A 21,360-nucleotide genomic window follows, 5' to 3' on the forward strand; every position below is an offset into this window, starting at 1 on the left:
TTGGCACTAGAGGGCAAATTTTTCAATTTCTGATGCAAGAACATCACCGGCATTCTTCCAACTGTCTCCATTCTATTCCCTAATGTCCTGGCTAAGGATCCCGGAATGCTGGAAGCAATGCAAACTATCAGTCAAATCATCTCGATGGTTCAGTTTGTCTGGATCAGAGTCTGGAAGGAGCCATTACCAATATCATTGCTATTCTAAAATAACATGAACTGTTGGGCACCTCTGTAATTGCAGAAATGTTTGAATTTGTAAACAGTCACCCATAAAGCTGAAAGTGGCAAAACAGGGGCCTTCAGGTTGACAGCATGTATTGCAATAGACCACATACAACCTGACGTACTACCAGTTTGATCAATGCTTTCATGATAATTACACTGTTTATAACATTTCCGGCAAAGTTTTCAAGGAACAGCAACTTTGCTCACAAAAGGAGCTACAGCATAAGTGTTGGGAATGTGTCACAGCCTACAGAATAATTCTCATTGGTTAGTTTGGCAAGAAATAGAGTTAATGGACATGTGTCATCCAATCAAAAGCATTGTTTGAAGAGGGTATGATGAGTATCGTATTCAGTATGACGTTTTGCAGAGCTGAAACAGAGTTGAGAGGGTATGTTTTGTAGACAGGAGCCTGTTTTGTTCCGGTTAAAAACCCAATCCAACGCTAATCAATAACAATCCCTAGACCATGAAAGTCATCTGTTTCACTCCGGGAATTCAAATAATCAAACCGTGACTGCAAGTCGGTGTAGCGTTAAGATTGCAGATGGTTCAGAACAACCACGTATGGTTGGTACAGTAAAATGAAACTAATCTTTTTTTCACCTAAATTAGCCTGTTGTGATCAGCAAATTCTCCATAAAAATGCACACTTGACTTGTAAAAGTATTTCCAACTAGTGATGCGTCTTCTTCATAAAATGTTCTCATAATATGACACACATTGAGAGTGAAAAACTTGATTATCCTCTAGGACAGCATAACAACCCTGAATAATTCCTTATTCTCACTACCAATGCTGCAGAGAAACTCTGCATATTGAAAAGAGTGAACCTTAGAATCCCAATGGATGGCAGTATAAACACATCCAAATGCAAGTAAACATACACATTCTAATACATTCATGCACCTCTTTATCCACAGATGTGTCCACACGTCCATCATGTCTTTGTCTTGTGTCCTTAAACATGATTGCAGCAGCCAGTGCAAATTCTGACATTTCAAAGATGACCCAATATTGGGTCAGACCCAACATTTTCCCAAATCAGGTCAAAGACCATGAAAATTGAAATGATGGTTTTGGAATATCAGGGTGTCCTGAAAAAGACATCTTCCTCGTTCAGACTTGACCATAAGAAGACAACATTGCCGGTAGATGATTGGGACCAAAGAGTACTCAATTTGCCCATTCAGAAAAAATGCATGGCCCCGACTGAAGTCATGAACATGAAACCACAAATGAGGAGAATGACATAAAATGACTGGAAATACCAGTGATGATAGCAAAGGAAGATCCAAATTCATTGGAAACACTTGCGTATGATGTAGTCCTCTGCTGCGATGCCGCAATTACTTGGAAAATAATGACCTGGAGATAATCTGATTAAAATTCATGAGAGCGATTAAATGAGAACTTTAGGGACAAATTACGATCCTTTGGTTGGAATGCTCAGAATGGCTTTTTACCAGAATTGGTAGGAGTCTCAAGAGACACATTTTATCTTCATAGAATTAACAGTAACCTCAGGTGGCAACAGCTCTCATAAAATTTTCAACACCAAATTTTCGAAACTGGAAGCTATACCTATCTTGAAACCAAGTTTACACTGCACTCTTTCAGATCAAATATCAACCAAGTAAATGTATGTCCACAGCATTAAAACTCTGAATTTCACAAACAACCTATCTTTTTTGATTTATAAATACGATTATCTCTGTTTTTATGTGACAACCAGGCAAAAACATCCCACCAACTTTACCTACTCTGCCAATTCTTACAGCTACCACAGTACAGCTGAAGCACACAACTTTCAAATATTGTTTTACAACATTCTATTCAAATTATTTATTAGGTGTCTGTAATCACTTTCTATTGCCTTGACGAGGTTTAATTACTTGAAATTATCTGTTTATTTAGATATAAATACCTTTGCCTGTTCCATTTGTCCCCAGAATATATAAAATGTGATCCTAAAGCAGTGTTAAAAGCCAATCCGAAGATGTTTTTATGTTTTGTAAGCGAGATCAGTCCCATGTCACATCTATAAAAGCCTAGACTTGAATTACTGTCATATTTGACCAAAAGAACGATTGGCTCCAATGGCTGTAGACGGCTGGCAATATATGATACAAATTAAAACTCATCGTTACATGCAGTCGTAAAAAGGACACTTCATATTACTAGTAAAATTCTGAATCTTCATCATATCAACAGAGACATAGAAATTCTGTAGGTAGATTCAGGCAAATTTGACTGACCTGTTTGCGGTTTGGCTTCTGACAGACTCTGGGGACGATATCAACGGTTCCGTAAACTGGTCAGCATTGTAGGTTTCTTCCTGCGAAGATTGAGACGAGAAAAACTTGAAATTTACTCGGAAGGGCAACATTTTCCGGCATAGAAGTATACACAACAGTGATGAGGATATGGCTCTTAGAAATAGTTAATGATTAACATTGTGTTTTATGATCCAATATTTCACAAATGTCATTAAAGGACTCATCATAAATTTCATTGTCAAATTAGCATATTTTAGAATTTAATAACATGATGAACGAAAGTGCATACATGTATTTAGTGTCAAAACATTCAATAATTTTGCTCTTATCTAACAAAACAGTTCTCGTAACACAATTCATGCTGGAGTTTATTTTGATATTTTTTTATAACAAGCACAAAACAGAATGGCAATAAATATACATATTACGTTGATCATTAACCAACTCTGCCAATGTCAACATGCCAGGCTGCAAAGGTTATATTTCATGCAAAATTTGACAGACATGCGGTAGTAAAGAAATGACACACACACACATGTATACACAATTTCTTAGCTGATAACTGTACATGAAAATTGACCTACAAACACTTATAATATATTTTCTTTCCTCTAGGATTTCCATTTCTACCATTGCCTATATGTAAAATTTTCACATTATTTTGCATTTGCAGTTGCAGTTTGGAAGGTTCAACTTTTGTCACTCAGTATACCATTTCTTTTTGATTTTATGAGACCGACCATAAATATTTGAAAATGGTCGATTTTGGTGACTCACAAAATGTACCAGAAACAGTAGTAAAAGATATGTCAGAAAAGTGATTATGTTGGATTGAAAAATTAAACTATAACAAACAAAAAGAATGAAAAAGCTTGAGCATAGCGTTCAACTTACTGGAAGGAATGACCTGACACTAGACGGACTTGAGAAGGTGCTTCTTATCTGAGAGTTGAAATTGCAAACAAATGAACAAGAAAATAAAGGCAACAAAACGTGTGGGTCACAGTACAAGTGATAATTTGTGGCTTTTCTACGGTGCATGTGCTGTTGCTACAGAATGCGAAACTGAAAGTTGAACTGATGAACAAATAACAAGTGAGGCTGGTCTTTGTTGTTAAATGCCATTTTGGATGATGTAGATTTTCTTTGTTGTTAACCCTTTGAGAGCACAGTAATTAATTGTATCAAAATTTTCATGCGACATTTTACCAATGTTTGTAAATTTTTTCTGTATTTTTAAAAATAATTTTAGACCAATGGACAGAGATTTTTATCGGATAGAGTTTTTGATCAAAATTTGGGGAAAAATCAGAAAAAAATTTTGTGGATCTGAAAAAATTGTATGCATTATATTTCATTAAAAGTGACAAAAATTAACTTCGGCACTCAAAGAATTAACCAAATCATGTCTTTTACAACATTACTGGTAACATTTTTCACTTATCTTCACTTCAAAATAATTTGTGTCATTAATCAAAATGACAATGGCTTACGACAGCAACGGTTCAGTGCGTATAACACTTTGGTTTGGTTCTAAAAATAATCTTTGCTAGGATGCACTACTTGTAAATCCACCAGACCATATATCTACTGCTATATTCCACTGACATATCAGATTGCTCCATTAGCGCCTTGACTGGCCTAAAGGATAACTGGCAACTCCAGGCATTTTACTTCATAATTATGAAATCAATATGATGCAACTTAAAATAAATTGGTATTATTTTCCTCAAAGTACTGCACAGTCTTCATTACTGTCTACTTGTATATTTATTTTTGATTTGTATTTAATGCTCCTTTTGAGCCGAAAACTCAGTGGTATAAACTTTAACTTTGATACAGATACTGACCAAACATTGAGGTTTTCAAACAACCTGCATTACATGAACATGGCAGGTAGTATAATTAACATTAAACTCATTGAAATTTATCAATGGTTGGTAAAGTTTTGCAATTGAAAATGAAATACCTCTAGATCATCAGTTTTACAAAAATGTCCATACACTGGAGGAATTTACAAAAAATTTTAAATTCATAAGTCCAAACAAACTCAATTCATATGTTCAATTGTCCAGTCCACCCTTGCATCCGATGAGGGAAACTACACGTCTTTGAAAACTTATGCTCTAATAACATTCAGTTGATCATAGTGTGCTACTACTGGTAAACCCTAGATTATATTACAATTCATGTGAAAATCAATGGACAAAAACAACTCTAGGTCTCAGAAATACCCAATCTGGCTTTCACAGTCAAACACATAATGATATTACATCATTACTGTACTCACTACAGGGGAACGATCTGTATAATCCTGAGATACTCTTCTCTTTCTGAGTTCGTCCATACGATCCAGGACATCTTTGTGGCTGGTTTTAAACTCCTCGGCGTATCTTTTGGACAAGTCATCTATGTTTCCCTTGGAGCCATCCTGCAGAGACAGTGGAAATGGTAGAAATTTAGTGATAATGTTACGGCATACCCCCTGGAATTTTACTAATTGTGGCAGATCTCAAGGATCAGTTTGGAGCCACTTACCGAACTTTCCGGGTGCCTGGCAGGCTTGCTGATAAAACCCACTAACCTACCCTGTGGCCATGGATGTACCTTTGCATCATTTTCAAGCCAAGACTGAAAGTCCACTGGTAGATTGTGTTGGTATGCAGTGTGTGTTGCAGTTACTGTAGTTTGCTTTGCACTCATTGGATGAATGTTACAATTCAACTTTTTTGAAATAATATTGATAATACAGTTGACTGACTGGATTTAATCTTTACTGTACTTCATCAATAAGATGGATGCACCTTGGGGACAGATATTTGGACTCTCAAAACTTTTACATTACTCTTTTGGCCTACAACTTGTGAGGGCTTATTTTGAAGCTTATGGAGTAAATAAAGTTCTATCGGCTTAGTTTTGTGAAAATCAGGAAACCCCACCCCCACCCCCTCCCCAACCAAATGACACAGGGACAGCAGCCTTTATGAATTTCAAATATTATCAAATATTGGGGAATTTGTTTCTCTGGTGCCAAAATTTGCACAATAAACCAATATTTTTAGACTTTATTTTGGAAAAGAATGATTAAAAAGTTTGCTTGAGAAGATTTTGAGCAAAAGTTCAGGTCTTTCATTTTTGAGGTGTCAACTACCTTGAGGCACTTGTGCTGAAATGAGAAATTTCAAGTAAGGTGCTGCAAGTCAACGCTGATGTCAATCCAAAATTTCGCTGTTTTGAACATTCTCTTTATCAGTCAGACTTTGAAGCTGCGAGGTAAGGGAAAGAAATGTCTCAGCCAAAAATAAATATCTATCTTTATCATTTTCTCAATAAAAACCAACTTGTGTATTCAGTTGTCAGCTGATGACATCATGTCAATATGAAACTCAAAACTGAAACTGAGGAAAATTGATCATTGGATTTGATGAAAGTACCGGTAATGTGTAATCTTTTGTCCGGACAAACAAAGTGAAAAGTGCATTTAAGTTTGACACTAAAATCTGCAAAGTCAACCACCCCAGTCCTTCCATCAGGGAGGGACTGTAATACAGCACTGCTCTGGAGACCTGATCACTGAGATAGCAGAAAACAGACCCTAGAAATTTCCGTTCAAGTGTAAAATTTTGAGATAACCCTTGAAAAGCTGACAAAACAATGAGAGTGTGTGTGGGCCATTTGCTTTCATTTGTCGGACATGATGTAGGTCTGATCATGTTGCAAGTTCAATTTAAAGTTGCCCAGACCTTTGGTCCTTAAAATAACAAATGTAAGTCACCCTGGTGTGCTGGCAATGTCCAAATTTGAAGCTGGCTATGTTAAATTACACTGCCTGATTGAAACAAAACACAGGTCAAATCTCAGGTACCGGTATACTGGATGTCTGGCTTCCTGTGACCTTTTGAAGGTTGGGGTCACTTAAGGTCAACATGCTACTTTGGTTTCTTGTTGAAGGGGCTGTCCTAAAATCCATGGTTCTAGCATTAGTTGTTGCTGACATTGAGTATTTACATGGTGTTAGCCCCTTGTTTTCCCTCAAAAGTTTTATTAGTTTGCTTATAAAGTTGACAAATGACCTGACCGACCATGTACTAGTGCAGCTTAAGGCACAAACCATGAAGCAGAACACGTCTCTGGGACAGACATTCAGACTGTCAATCTTTTTCCTAGTCTTTTCTGATCTACCACTTGTGGGGGCTCATTTTAAAGCTCTTGGAGTAAGAAGATTTTTTACCGTATTTGGTGTTTTAAAAATTGAAAGTATTACTTTTCCCCATAGAGTTAACACAGGGATGGCGCCATTTTCAATTTCAAAAGTGTCATAATGTTTCTCTATACCAACTTTGTACTGTGACCCCTTGTTTTTATTCTTGAATTTGGTGAGAGTATGGTTGACAATTTCACTGAGAAAGTTTAAATAAGTCTTTCACTTTTGAGGTGCATACTACCTTAAAGAGACAATGGCTGTAGCCTTTGAGAAATACAGAGTATTAGCTTTGAAATCACAATGCAGAGAGTAAAAAAATAGTGCAATGTTATTGTTGCCAAATGAATTCTAGCCTAGAATAAAATTGAGTTTCAACAATGACATTGAACATGGCACACATGCAATCTGTATTGGCGATTTTGACACTAGGCATAACATATGAACTGTTAAATAAGCCACCCGGTAGTATTCAATAATGGAAATCTGCTGGCACCAAATCAATATTGAACCAGTCTAAGTGATTATTTATACAGAATGCACTGTAAAAACAATCAGAATTTTATCTGATATCAAGTCTCCCTCTACCATAGAGAAACCATATATACAATATCTAAAACATGTCACTGGTACTTAAAGCTCTGAAATCATGATGATAAAAATATTTTCAATTTATAATCATTTGTATTTTACCATGTTTTGAATGAAAATTGCTTGATGGTAGAATGACCAAACAGAGTTTGTTGGAGTGTATCACTGAAATAAAGTGCATAATAATGTAACACCTTTCAACGTATCTATAAATTCTGATTAGATTAATTTGAATACAGTTCTGCTGCAAATCGATCATAACTCAATTTAAAGCCTGTATGGTAGTTTTATATTACAAATTACATAATCATACCATTTGATCTGTTAACTTATTCACTTAGACTCTCTGAGTCAACCTTGATAGCATGCCAAAACAAGCATTTCCTAACGCAGATTAAATTTAAAAGAATTAATTTATGAAATTTTACATGATATGTGAATCACAGCTGTTGCACTAAATACCAATACGTGAGCATATTTTCTCAGATTATTTTTATTTCATAGGTCTAATCTTTTTCTTAAAAAATGTGGAATAAAATGTGATGGTACAAATCATTTTTTCAAATACTAGTATGATTTTTCAGAAAAATTCCTTGCAGATTTACATTGTAACATCATCAATCCTTGTCAACTTTTTTCATAAGTACATCAGCATTCTACAAGAATCACTTTGATTTTTTTTAGGTTTCAATATTTACCAGTATTCTTTGTTTTGATAATTCTCAAAATAATCATAATTTACTCAGATTATGACGCCAATTGAATACCATTGGTGTTAAAATTACTGCACAACTTGGAAACTTTGGTAAAATTTATACAACCATCGGCTGACAAATATATTGTATGTATTTCTCACATTGTGTAAATCACTTTTCCAAAATTTGAAAATTCTTGCGGAGACAAGTAGTTGAACTTTTTTCATATTAATTTTACCATTTTGATTTCAAAACAAGTACAGTTTCCTTTTTTCCCTCTAAGCATGTTGAGATAATGTAGCCTTGCAGACAACTCATATTGTCTACAATATGCCACATACCGGTATACTGTTGACAAACAAATTCTAAACTGGACTAGAACTCTGTTGCCAAAAATGACACAGGACAAATGGAAAGACCAGAGCTTTTAATGAATGCCAACACTTTGGTCACTCACCAGACAATGTGCATCATACTGTAGGTGCTAGACACAAACACAGTATGTCAGTGACCCCTCAGATGAATCAGAGGTCAAAGGTCAATGAGTTTCCCTTTCTACACAGGCATCACAAAACGGTTTAGTCTGTGTTTATGTGGCCTCTTTGCTCAGGAAGAAACATTACAAAAAGACATTAAACTGTCACTAGGAAAGCCTCTTACAAGCTACATGTATTGCTGACTCAAATCCAGTACGTGGTTAAATATACCAGTAAATGGACAGATGACTTTGATCAAGTGAGAATTATGTGCTTGACAACCTGAGGTTATTATGAAAATGCTAAAAAGGATGCATGAGGACATTTAGCGCAGCGTATCGCCTGATGTGAAGCAGAGGGTGAAGAGAGACACCAATGTCTGAATGTAATGTCTGTGGTATTTTCGGGATAACCTTATTCAGCCTTAATTATGTCAAATGGGCCGAGTAGTGTCACTGTTTTTGTGCAATGTCAATTGTTTTCCTTCCTTTTTACAGCACAAGTGTTGAACGATACCCTGAACACTTCTGATAGCCTATGCAACCACTACTACACCTACAGAGCACCAGACACATTCTCTTCTGGCAATTGTCAAGTGGGTCACTTGAAACGGTTAATCCAGGTCTAATAATTTACTCTGCACTTGGGGCACCTTGAGACAGTCAATGTTACAGAAGCTGCATTCTGTATAGCATTTTTAGTGCATGTAAAAACTCTATTGCATATTTATACATATGAAGGGCTTTCAATATTGACTTAATATATTTGGATTACTAAAACGTCTGGAAAGTCTTATGAATAAATTCTCTGTGATAATTCACAGGTATATTGCACCCAAAATTTGTAAAATATTGACAGCAGTTAGGGAACATAATGCATTTTTAAATTTAGCATCTAATAGCAGAAGAAGTGTGGTATTAGGGAAGTTTAAGATGATGACATGTCAGATAACAGTCAGATCTGTATCAGTTTTGTTGACTTTTCCGTCTACTGTAACTTGTAAAACAATACGGTCACAGAACAACAAATAGTACAACTGTAAATCTAAATTGTTTACTATACCGATAGCTATACTATTGTTGTCTGCACACACCAGGAACCTGCCTTCAGACTAATTCCTCACATTGGCAATAAAATTATTTGAGGAAACTTGGACTTCAGAGTTCAAAAAGAAGTTGTAACATAATTCAACTGATAGAGTTAAATCATAGTGGAAAGTTTAAATTTGCCTCCAGCAGATAATGCCTGACCCGCCAATGACTGAATGTCCATTCAAAACTTGCCATGATGTAACGTTTTTTTTTGAAACTAAAAGTACTTTTGTATTTGTGTGATAGATTTCTACACTGTGCTGTACCTACCTTGTTAAAAATATCCAGCACAATGCCGATGTTTGTTCTCGCATTCCACGTAGTATATATACAAACATAGATACAACAAATTTTGACATGAGTGGCACAATGTTTGTCTGGGTATTACTGGTACTACTTTTGAACTACAAGAACACAATTGTCTGGTGGAGGAAACATTGATTTTTTTTTCCACACGCACAAATGAAGAGCGTCTGCCGTCTGCTGCCAAGGTGACCATGAGTCACTGATTGTTCAGGAAGCCATTCTTTGTTCAAGTTGAGACCACATACAACTTCCTGTCAACAAAGACAGCAATTTACGTCATTTAATTAATCATTAAGGAATATCCAATACAATCTGCTGATTAGGACTAGTTGCAGGTTTATGAAAACTTGAAACTACTGAGTATAACTACCGATTATAACTATAATCACAGTTTCAAAATTTTAACATCAAATTACAAAATGGGGAATTAGGGAAGTTTTTCATTTGGTTGCTGTTTATAAAATAACAATAATTTCAGTTTTGCTTGAGTTGAGGAATTTTGCATGTTGTCATTGGCAACAACTATAAAAGTGAACTTGAACCTCCATCCCTCCACCTGGTGCAAACCAAGACTACCAGGTACTTTCATGAATAACATAACACGGCAGTGACTGGTTAATGAATCTAGCTCACTTTTAAGGAAATATAAACTATATAAACATGAGAAGAAACAGTAAATTTCACACTGTTTAATGTTTGACCACAGAAAGTTACATAATTGAAAACAATTAATGCCAGCTTTTCTGAACAACAAGTGTTTCATGAGTTGCTTCTGGCATTTGCTGATAAAAAAGTTGTTTTGAATTCCAATGAAAAAACCCGTCCATTTACAACTCCTCCAGCTTTACATTGCCATCAACTTTGGTTTCACTTCATTCTATAACAATGAATCTGTTACGAAGAAAGACATTCAGAATTGGGATGAAGAGTCTATAGATATTCACGTGATTTGGCAGCAGTATGCACTTTTAACTCGCCAGGTTTCTGAAAAGTCTGAGTCATATTCAATACGAATTTCTTGAAATTTTACGTCAGGTATTTAAAGGTATACAGTCACCTGTAATCTAAATATGCCCATATATATGGTCATGGGACGTTCCTTTGTATTCAAAATGCCTTGTGAGGGCGCTGTTTTTAAAAAGCGGCCACCTGCTTAAAATCTGTGATTGGTTAGATTTTCTCTTTCCATGGTGAGTGTGGCAAAATTGGAACAGGTGACAGTATACCTTATGAGAGTCAAAGCACAGAGTACCGATATTGTGTGGTACATGGCAATAGGTCATACTATTTAGCATTCACTGTTGTCTAGAACTCTCATCTCTCGGCTTTGGGGGTAGTTTACTGAAACTACGTATGTAGAGAGCTTTTAGACAAGACTGACTGTTACTGCTTTGAGTCTTGACCAAACCCAATGCAGAAATGGATAATATCCTCAGTTCTGAGAAAATAGGTCTCATGTACTGGTATGTCAAGTGTTTTGACAATATCTAGTTGCAATGGTAAATATCGTCACACTTTACTGCTCTGCAAACTTTGATTCCTCATTGTTCATGTCTTTGACAGTCATAAACTGTTGTCACTAATGCTTGGTTTCCTCCATGCTGCTAATTCTCAGGCCTTCCATCCCTATTTAATGCCTGGCCCAGGTATGGTTGCAATGATACCTTGTACCGTTAATACAGTGGGATATTGCACCATTTTGGTACTGAGGGGAGAGCCGCCTGGGACTGAGTAATGAACTTAAACAAGTCTCATCAAAACAACTTGAAAGGCACTCAAGAATTAAGCTTTCATATAAGACACCTACAATACAACTTATGAGAGAGATTTTAGGACAAGTAAGTATATACAGTAAAACAACTGAAATAAATGCAAACAGAATAACAAACACGGAAGATGGAAACTTTTGCTCTTTTTCATTCAGAGAATACTTGAGATTTTAAAACATCATGATGCCTTAATGAACCTATAAAGATTGTAATACTAAACTTTCAGACCTGACTTTCTGGTAATTTACCAGAACTCTCCTGTACATAGGAGTTCAGGCCTGCAAGGCGAGCAAATCTCGCGATTCAATGAATAAGAAGTTTTCGTCATGTTGAAATGATTTTTTTCTGCAAAATAATATCAGTGGTTGCATAAACATAGATGTTCAACGGCAGAATTTATTTGTCAACGGTAACATGCATGTGCACTGAAACGCACATCATGTGGCACATTTTGTATTTTGTATAATTCATACCCTACTTATGATACATAGCAACTTCATAAAACAGCTCAAATTGCCGTAATTTTCTTCACAAGAAATCAATAGGATAGAATGGTATTTTGGATGATGAGAAACCCTGTTTCAAGACCATATGTTTCTCAAAATGGAAGATTAGCCAGAATGTTCACCATAAACCATGGACACCATTAATCGTAACAATAAACTGATTACAATACTATGTACACTGTATACCTCTTCATAAAAACAAAGGATCGTGACCATGGATATGAATATTGATGAGGAAATGACGCTGTGGTGATCAAAATCCCCATGATGAAGTTCAATCTTGGCTTGTTGCCAAGTCCCTTACTGAAAGAGCTGCCTTCTAGAATTTACCCCTGTGTAGAGTACCCTGAAGGGGAATATACAGTCTGATTCATCTTGCAATTGGCATTTGTAAAGAAAGACGCATTGCTGCCAGTAAGATTTCAGAGATACCATATAGAGACAGCTGAAGCAACTACAGTCAGTCGATGAATCTGGATTTCAGAGTTCTGCTGTATGCCAGAACCAATCATGCACACGATGGAGGATTATCAGCCGATCAACTATTTTGTTATCTGAAGACTGACTCCTTCAACCAGTGTTTGATGTCAAAGCGATGTCTAGACAAGGACACTTTTAGGGATATCTGTGAATAAACATGGTTTTTACATGAACTTTTTCAATTAAAATCTTGCTGGCTTGAAATCATACACTGCTAAAATCTAAACTTTTCATTTAAAGTTCACTATTTATTCATTTCATGGCCCTGGATCAAGCTGTGCGTTGAACCAAGTAAATTCATCTATATCAACTACTTCCAGACTGTCTTGAGAGAAGAAGCCAACCAATTACAATTGGTCATATGAGCTAGTGTTTATACATTATTTTCCATCAAGTAAACCAATTTTGGAGGATATTTTGAAAGAGCGACTTTATTTGATTCACATGGTCTGATTCAAATCAGACGAAAAGCCAGTACAAGTATTAAGTTAATTCCTTATAAAGAACCATACAAACACTTATTCAGTAAATTGTCCGAAGGATGGCTCTCTCTTCTACGCTACTTTTAAGGCAACATTTGCAGACAGATATGCATTACAACAACAGACTCAGAGCCAAAGAGCAGAGAGATGCTAAAGTTCACTCCAAGGCTGACTCTAGATTATTGGATTGCCGATTGGAAACAGCTGTCTGGAAAATTACAAGAGTTCAAAAGAAGACATGCAGCCTTTCAAATTAGCCTAGATTGCTTTAACCGTCAGCTTGCCTCCGTAACTCCGTCCCCAGGACGGAGGTACGGAGGCAAGCGGACGGTAAAGCAATCTAGGCTACCTTAAAATTAATCTGGCCACCCACTATCAGTGACTAGCAAGTGGTACAATGTTTCCAATTTCAAACCGATAAAACATCTACAAAGTCTATCTGCTGTCTCTTTTTAAGCCTCATTTCAAACTCAGAATTATGTAGTTTTAATTTTGAAATGAGGCCTAGATCTCCAGACTTTATCAAAAAAATAATTCCGTACAATTCTTGATAGGTGGCATGGGGGCATGTTTCACAGACAAAAGTCAAATAAACATGACTTGATGATTTTATGCAAAGGGTTCCTTGTGGAATTCAAAGAGCAAGGCATGTACAGTATGTACCGGTATGTAAAAAATGCCTATTTCTACTTCTGAACTGAAAAGTTTGCTTTAGTATGGCAGGAGGTTTGCTCATGTCCATGTACACATGGCATGCATTCAAGTTTAACTTTTTTCTTCTGCTTCAGTACTTATCATACATACAGGGGGGGGAGGGGGTATTTGAATAAAATTGTGACTTTGAAGGACATGCAGAGTTTCAAGTTCAGATGGATGTTTGTTTTCGTTACACTGAGCCATCAGACCATGCGGGCCAGTAGAGTCAAGATGGATAACTTATTTCGGGGTGTTACAGTGATTTGTAAAACTTACAAATCTGCTGGTTGCTTGTATACAGTGTCCGTAAAATCTGAATATCTTGAAAATGTCACTCATCTCTTTGAAAGAAAGCACGAGTCAGATCGAAAAACAATGTATACTGTTATTAATGATACTACTGGGTAGACTGCAATTCAGTAGCAAGCTGGAGTTTTCACTGCAAATGATGAGGTATCTTTAAAAGTCCCTCCATCTTGAAAAGGAATTTTGAGCTGATACAACAAATAAAGGACTTTCAAATTGATGAAGATGAAACAGCAGGCATGAAAACAGAGATGCTATGGAAGCCAACAGTGAATTTGGATAAATGGCCCTGTCGTGCTTTAATTGTTCTGTTGACGGAATTGGACCTGGGAAAATGATTGTTTGTGTACGGAAGCCTACTTCTGGTTACACAACTTTTTTTGCCTTTCTTTCACAGCAGCTGTACTTCGTGGTGGCGCATGCACCATGTATGTACTGTAGACTTGGGATCCGCATGTTGCAGTGTTAGCTACCATATACCGGTATATGTTTTAAAATTTGACAGAAGCAATCTACAAATGTACATAAAGTTTGGTATCACATTGATTTCAGAAAGTTGATTGTTTGTCTCTTCTAGTGCTGTATTCTTATCTAAATGAGGAAATGGAAAGTTGATAGACTGTGATGTGTGAAGTAATTATTAACAACTGCTGGACAATTAGCATGCATCAGTCATTCAATTAAATCAATCCAAATTAATGGTCTCTGGTGAAAATACTTGAATTCCTGGGAGATCGTAAAGCATGCCCATCATAGTTAGACCAGACTGCCACAAGTATGGCACTAGAAATGCCTCAAGCAACACAGGTGGTGTTTAGATGTAAAACATCAGGCCGAGTCTTACACACCATACATGGTAGCAGCACTCATTTAGGAATTGTTGGGAACTCGTAAAGTTTGATTGGTTGAAAATCTATACCGATATTTAGGCTCAGTGGGATTAATAAATTTATGTATTTAAAGCTGGTCAACTCTGAATGACAGGACACAGCACCTGTATTTTCTGTCTTAAATGCAGACCATACAGGTGCTTTCCATTCAGAATCTAGCAGTTTTAGTTTGCTTGTCCTCATTACATTGTGTAAGCCACCATGCTGGTATACTCTGTATTCAGTCTATTTCAAGAGTCATGTCAGTTTGTGGAAAAACTGTCATTATTTATGTCATAGAAACCACGTCAATTTTCTTCTTTTATTTCTAGTATGTTGAAAAACTATTTAACTGGCAAACATAACACATTGTCAATGATATGCAATGTTATAGTTGACCAATGAATTCTGGTCCTGACAAGACTTCAATTGCCAACATCAACATTCTACACATTGTTGACAAATTGAATCAAGGCATTTTGGACTAGATTGTGTGAGCAGAACAGGAAACCAAATCTTACAGACAGAACAATCATAATGTAAAATGCATCAAAAATTACAGCTTGTGGAGATATAGCTTTAAGTATTCACTGGCTTAAAGTTTATCAGACTATTAAAGGATGGAAAACCACTGGTATAATGAGAAATGATGTGACCAGGAGATGGACAACAAGGTTTCTTCATCTAACCTTTGCAGTTAGAAAGCTATAGGTTATAGTGGTTCAAGGCTAAAACCAATGATTGGAACACTAGCTCCGTCATTGAAATTTGATTTTCATGGCTGAGCTATCTAAAATACTTCCTTTCATTCTTGTACCTAGAGATAAACCTTACCATCATGTCAGGGACTTTTCATAATCATAATAATAACATCACATGATATCACGTATTTCATACATGAATACCAGTAAATATTTTGATGTGTACCACCGTCAAATTATTCAAATAAACCTTGTTTTCAACCAAAAAAGTTGATTTGAGAAAAGTGAGAAACAATATTGAAGCAAAACAATGATAAAATTCTTAAACTCAGGGAGCAATTTACCGTACCATGGGTTTGAAAGACTACAATAAAGTTGTTTAATCCATTGTTTGTCAGTGATAGGCAGTACTGTCTCACTGCAAAGACAATGATATGTTTTCACATAGGGATATTCAAAACGTGTATTATCAATAACATGGTATACATCATATTTTACGTGTACTGAGAAGTATAATTGACCATACATGGTACGGGGAAACAATGATCTGGAAATGCAATTGGGAAAGTAACATTAATCAAATCAGGTTGCAGAAACGATAGGAATGTTCCATAACTAGATTGAAGGGGTGGTAGGCATTTTGGAGGTGGGCTTCATGCAGACCATTACTGCACGAGATATACTCTAATGCTGAGGCCAACAATCAATATGTATAGCTATTCAATGAACATAAGTAAACTGAATCACTTTGAAGAAAATCATGAAAGTTTACAAAACTAGAAACTGAAGAAGCCAAACCTGTTTCAGTGGCATTGGAAATTCAAACAGTGTGAGATATCAATATAGGGAAATGATATGATGTAGCATATTCACCCTATATACCGGTACATGAACAACTGTTGAGTGATGGAAGCCATCCGGATGTACACAATATCTCAAGTATCCAATAGTAACCAATGACGTGTAGTTTTCTTATGAGATTATGTTAATTATAAATTAGAATCCTAGTTTATGGATACACTGTGTGAATCCTGTGTCTTTTGCTTCAAAATTGTCAAAAAGTCCACTAAAACACAACCGATGACAGTTGGTTGGAGGAGACCCTATAACCAATTCAAGGTTAACCCTTTTATTGCTGTAATTTTTCCCAACAAAATATCAGAGCGGAATCTTCACATAATTTCACATTTATATTGAATCTTGTAGATTTGGTATATCTGGTTGGACAAGGTCTACAGCCACTCGGTCACTCTAGAGTGACGATGGTTAAATAAAGTAATCATAAATATTAGTCTGATATGCTGTAAGTATCATTTATATGCAGACTGTGATGACTCAATAACTGGCAGAGTTTAACCCTTTCACCACTGTGGTTTGAACCAACCCTTTCACCACTGTGGTTTGAACCAATTCTTTTGTTTTCCACTGTAAAGTTGGACCTCTAGAGAGGGAAATGGGGATGAAAGGGTTCAGTTTAGAGGTCAGCCAGATGTCCAGATGGCAGCTTCTAACTCAATGAGCTTTCAAATTACTTTTGTTACGCTTGAACAGACACACTTAAATCTACGGGAAATTTCTCTGCGTCTTATAAGAAACATCTTCAAACTTTCCTCAGACTCTTGCCAATTAAATGCAGACAGAATGTTTGTGACCAGAATTATAATAACTGCACACTAATTCCAAAATAGATCCGGACAGATATTTTTTCTGTTTTCTGTTTTTAATGATGTGCCTGATTTCTGAATTACTGTATACAGCAGTCACAATGTCATTATAGAATCTGATAAGATGAAATGTTTTATACACATTGAAATTTTCAAATGTACCGGTATGGCAATGTGTACCAATGTGAAAAACTCAGGCAAATATTACTAGGTATGAGCGCATGAGAGAAACTTTTCAACTGGAATTTTATATGAGCTAGTACACCTGGTTCTATCAATTATATCACTTTTTATTAACTCCTGAAAGTGATAATTACTTTTTCAAAAAGAAACAAAATGACATAAACATGAGATGACAAATCAATGGTTTGTGATGCAAAGCAATTAAAACTTATGTTCCTGAGATTTCTATGACATTTTAATGTAAAATGGCCTATAGCATAGTCCCATGATAGAGCTTTTTACAAGTCGGAAAACTTTTCACATTGTGCTGACATCAAACTATTGATATATATGACAAGCTGATCAAATCAGTGATATATATACTGCGGCTCCTGTGCATGTTTAGCTTCACCATCACATTTTAGACTTTGGTTTGTGGCATCCACAAATTATTTCCTTTCACCTCATTTGCAGGTCATGTGATGGTCAGGTGATGTTGAAGAGGTAATGTCATGTGATCATGATTCACACTGACATAGCAATGCCACGTACCGGTACTTATCCCCACCCTCTCTGAAATACGCCGCTTGAATTAAAACTGTTGGGCTCCCACACATGGTGTCTATCAAAGTCTGGAGTACAATCATCTACTGTCCTGACAATGACAGTGAATACTAACCAGTAGCAGTTACGGTAATTGTAATTTCATCCTATCTAAGATGTACAGAAATTTAAAACGGCGCATGATGCATGGATTTCGCATTCACCCGTTCCTTTTGATTATGCCCTTGAATTCAAAATGTTTGATGTACTGGTATGTACTTGTATGAGGGGTACATCATCTGTACTGCAGTTGTCAAACTTTCTTGACTATAAACCTTGGAAACCTATCTGATTTCATGCAATCCAGGGCACTGAAAATAAGCTGGACAGCTGGATTTCACATTATCCAACATCACCTTTGTAATTTATTTCTTTTTCAAAGATATTTTTGCACACAAGTTCAATGTTTCAAGGGATGTATTCCTTGAACTCTGGGCCACGTCCAGGCTGACAGGGTACGTCAGCGATAAATTTCCAATTAATTTAGACATATGGCCATCAAACTTTACAGTCGAATTCCTCGTTGATAAGGAAGTCATCTCCTTGTACACAACTATCATGAAAAGTCTCGTCAACATTAATAATGTTAAACTTTGTACTCCGTGATGCCAAAAGTTAGGATTAAATTTCATTCAAAATATCATAATTCATTGATTGATGTAACAGCTATGGTTTATTTGACTCTGATTCCAAAACGGGGTCTCAACATCATCAATTGTCTGGAGATTTCATGAATTCTTACAACCAGTAAGTCAAAGGTTCACAAATATCACATTAGACAGCCTGGGTCTATAAACAACAACTGCTGTTATCTCAAAAGTTACACTGATACAATTGTTAGTTTGTGGGCAATCACTGCTCACATGTGTACCATATCTCCATCACTGACAAACACTTGCATTTTTCGCTGCCTCCTAATTGGCCATTCTTCACAAGGTCACAGTTGAGGTCTGCTGACGTGTTTAGTATATTCACACATTCCTCAATATTTTTCCTACTTTCATAAACCAACTGGTTAAAACAACATCTTATAAAACTGGTTATTTCATCCATCCTTGGTCTTTTTAACAAAATCAAATATTAAAGAAGTAATCAAATGTTTTTTTGCGTACTGACACAGGCAAAGCTGCAATGCAAATATTTTGAATGGTTCTGCCAACTTCAAAACCCACTCTATTGAGGAAAGAAACTCTCACCAATAAAACACTTCAGCCCTAAAATTTTTCTCTACCTCACAAGAAATCATAAACCTTACACAAGAATTTCTTTCCTTTTATGTGCAATGTCAAAATAGAGGTGGTTTTGATCATGCAGGCAGCCACCGAGTGCAGGTCTTATTTTTTTATCAACTTTGATTTCTGAAAAATTTCAGAAATGCCAATCTCAAGGGTTGCCCGTTGGGAGACATCTGGATGGGTCGGCATTCAGAATTGCAGGGACTGCCAGCATCGGTGAGGTGACATTGCAAAACAAATCCTAGTCAAGACGTGAACTACTGCAGCTCACAAAAAATAATTTTATCTTCTATATACGGTACCACACTGGTAAATACTAAGTTTTTTACAAAAACAGTGGTGAAGAAATGATTTGTTGAAAAGAGAACTCCCAAATTGCATATCAAATTATAACACAGATCCATGAAAGCACAGATTCTGTCAAAGAGTTTTGAACATTAAAATTTGCTGGTGAAAATGCACTACCTGGTTTCTACAAAATATATACGGGTATACCATATAATATTTTATCACTCTGTGGAGCAATCTTGTGTTTGACAGTTTTGTAAGTGCTCTGCCATGTCAAAAGATCCTGTAATGGTGAGCCTTTCCGTAATGACGTGAGCACAAGTTGTTGGCAGATGTTGGCCAGGAATTTCTGTGGTTCTTTAATCTTAAGGGATGGGCAGCAGAATGCATGACTAATCTCATGGCTATGAGAAAAACAAAACTTCCATATCAATGATTTTAACTTGGCTTTTCATTTTTATATTTTTACAGATTTGCAGACATACACATTGTAAACTATTTGTATGAATTTACGGATGATCGATGCAAAAATAGGACTTGGATTACCGTTGAAAACTCAACTTTTTTCACTGACAAAGTTTGGTACAGCCCTCTTGTAGCAAAGACAGACCTCCAAGGATGGAAATTAAGATTTGGATAAGGGTCATTATAATAAATCACAGGGGCTGGACAAAAATTCTTTGCTGTCATGAAATTTTTATCAGAATTTTGGAAAAAAATTGTGGACCTGACTCCATAACACAAGGATATTTTTCTTCTATGTACGACTTTGCTCATGTGATTTTCTTCCCGCCATATTGCTATCGATGAACCACTGGATCTGGCAAGAAATCATTACAAGCAATGCATGTGCATGCAAATGTGAGATATATACCATAATTCTGACTGGAAATCTCTCTTCCTCTGAGAAGCAAAATCAGAATCTTGAAGTGAATACCTGATCTTGATCCCAAGTAATGACTTCACAGAGAAGCAATTCAAGATCCTCTTCTTCCCAACAATTCATAATCTTCTTGAGATATTTTTTGTCAGATTCTGACAACCTTCCTATCCATCCATGACCCTACAGCAGACGTCTAATATCTTCCACCTTTCTAAACTCAACATTGGTGCATGTGCCTCCCGACAATTCATCACAACACGTCCTACGTCTTCAACAGCCAGCGCCACTTCTAAACTCATCCAAGTCACTTATGGGTGAAGTTTTCAAACTTGTTGCTGACTGAACCATTTTCCTAACAGGGGTCAAAGCCTGCTTTCTGAGGTGCACTGAGTCTTTGAGTGAAAAGCATAGTTCTGTGATGCCTATATGTAAATGCAAGATTGCTTTAAATTTGCTTCATTTTCATGTAAACTGCAGAAAAATACTTTGATTTCTTCACATTTTCCTAAATATTACAAACAAACAAATTAGGAAACTTTGCTTGATTTAGAAACTTAAATGGAAACAAAAACTTTGGCCTTGACATAGGATCCTTTCACTTCAGTTTTTCACTTCAGTTTCTGTAAAATCCAACCACATACAAGTAATTGATGAGAATGGGCTGCACGAAAATAGCTTTAGGATTAGATTAAGATCTAGAGTTGGTATGATCTGGTTTTAGTTCTGTTGGGTTATGAGAGAAATTTGAAGCCAATAACTCAGCAAGTTTGGCCTGAAAGGTTACATAAGATAATTGTTGTATAAAATTTATGGATGAAATATCACATAACAAGAAGTTGTCTCTCAACCC

The 21,360-nt window shown here is 36.2% G+C and overlaps 1 protein-coding gene across 14 annotated transcripts in view; it reads right to left on the minus strand.

Annotated features, from left to right (window-relative positions):
- LOC139142224 (SAM and SH3 domain-containing protein 1-like) overlaps nt 1-21,360 on the minus strand; it is a 133,049-nt gene that overhangs the window by 33,940 nt on the left and 77,749 nt on the right. For 9 of the 14 annotated variants that reach the window (XM_070712090.1, XM_070712092.1, XM_070712096.1 and 6 more), the window contains exons 2-4: nt 4,797-4,937; nt 3,401-3,448; nt 2,486-2,565 (exon numbers count right to left, since the gene is read on the minus strand). In XM_070712090.1, coding sequence (XP_070568191.1) covers nt 2,486-2,565; nt 3,401-3,448; nt 4,797-4,937 — 269 coding nt within the window. Of the gene's footprint in view, nt 1-2,485; nt 2,566-3,400; nt 3,449-4,796; nt 4,938-20,564; nt 20,827-21,360 lie in introns of those variants that run through there. The other 5 variants (XM_070712100.1, XM_070712099.1, XM_070712098.1 and 2 more) reach the window with 2 other exon arrangements.

Source organism: Ptychodera flava, chromosome 10 (genome assembly GCF_041260155.1).
Source record: "Ptychodera flava strain L36383 chromosome 10, AS_Pfla_20210202, whole genome shotgun sequence".
NCBI classification, from domain to species: domain Eukaryota; kingdom Metazoa; phylum Hemichordata; class Enteropneusta; family Ptychoderidae; genus Ptychodera; species Ptychodera flava.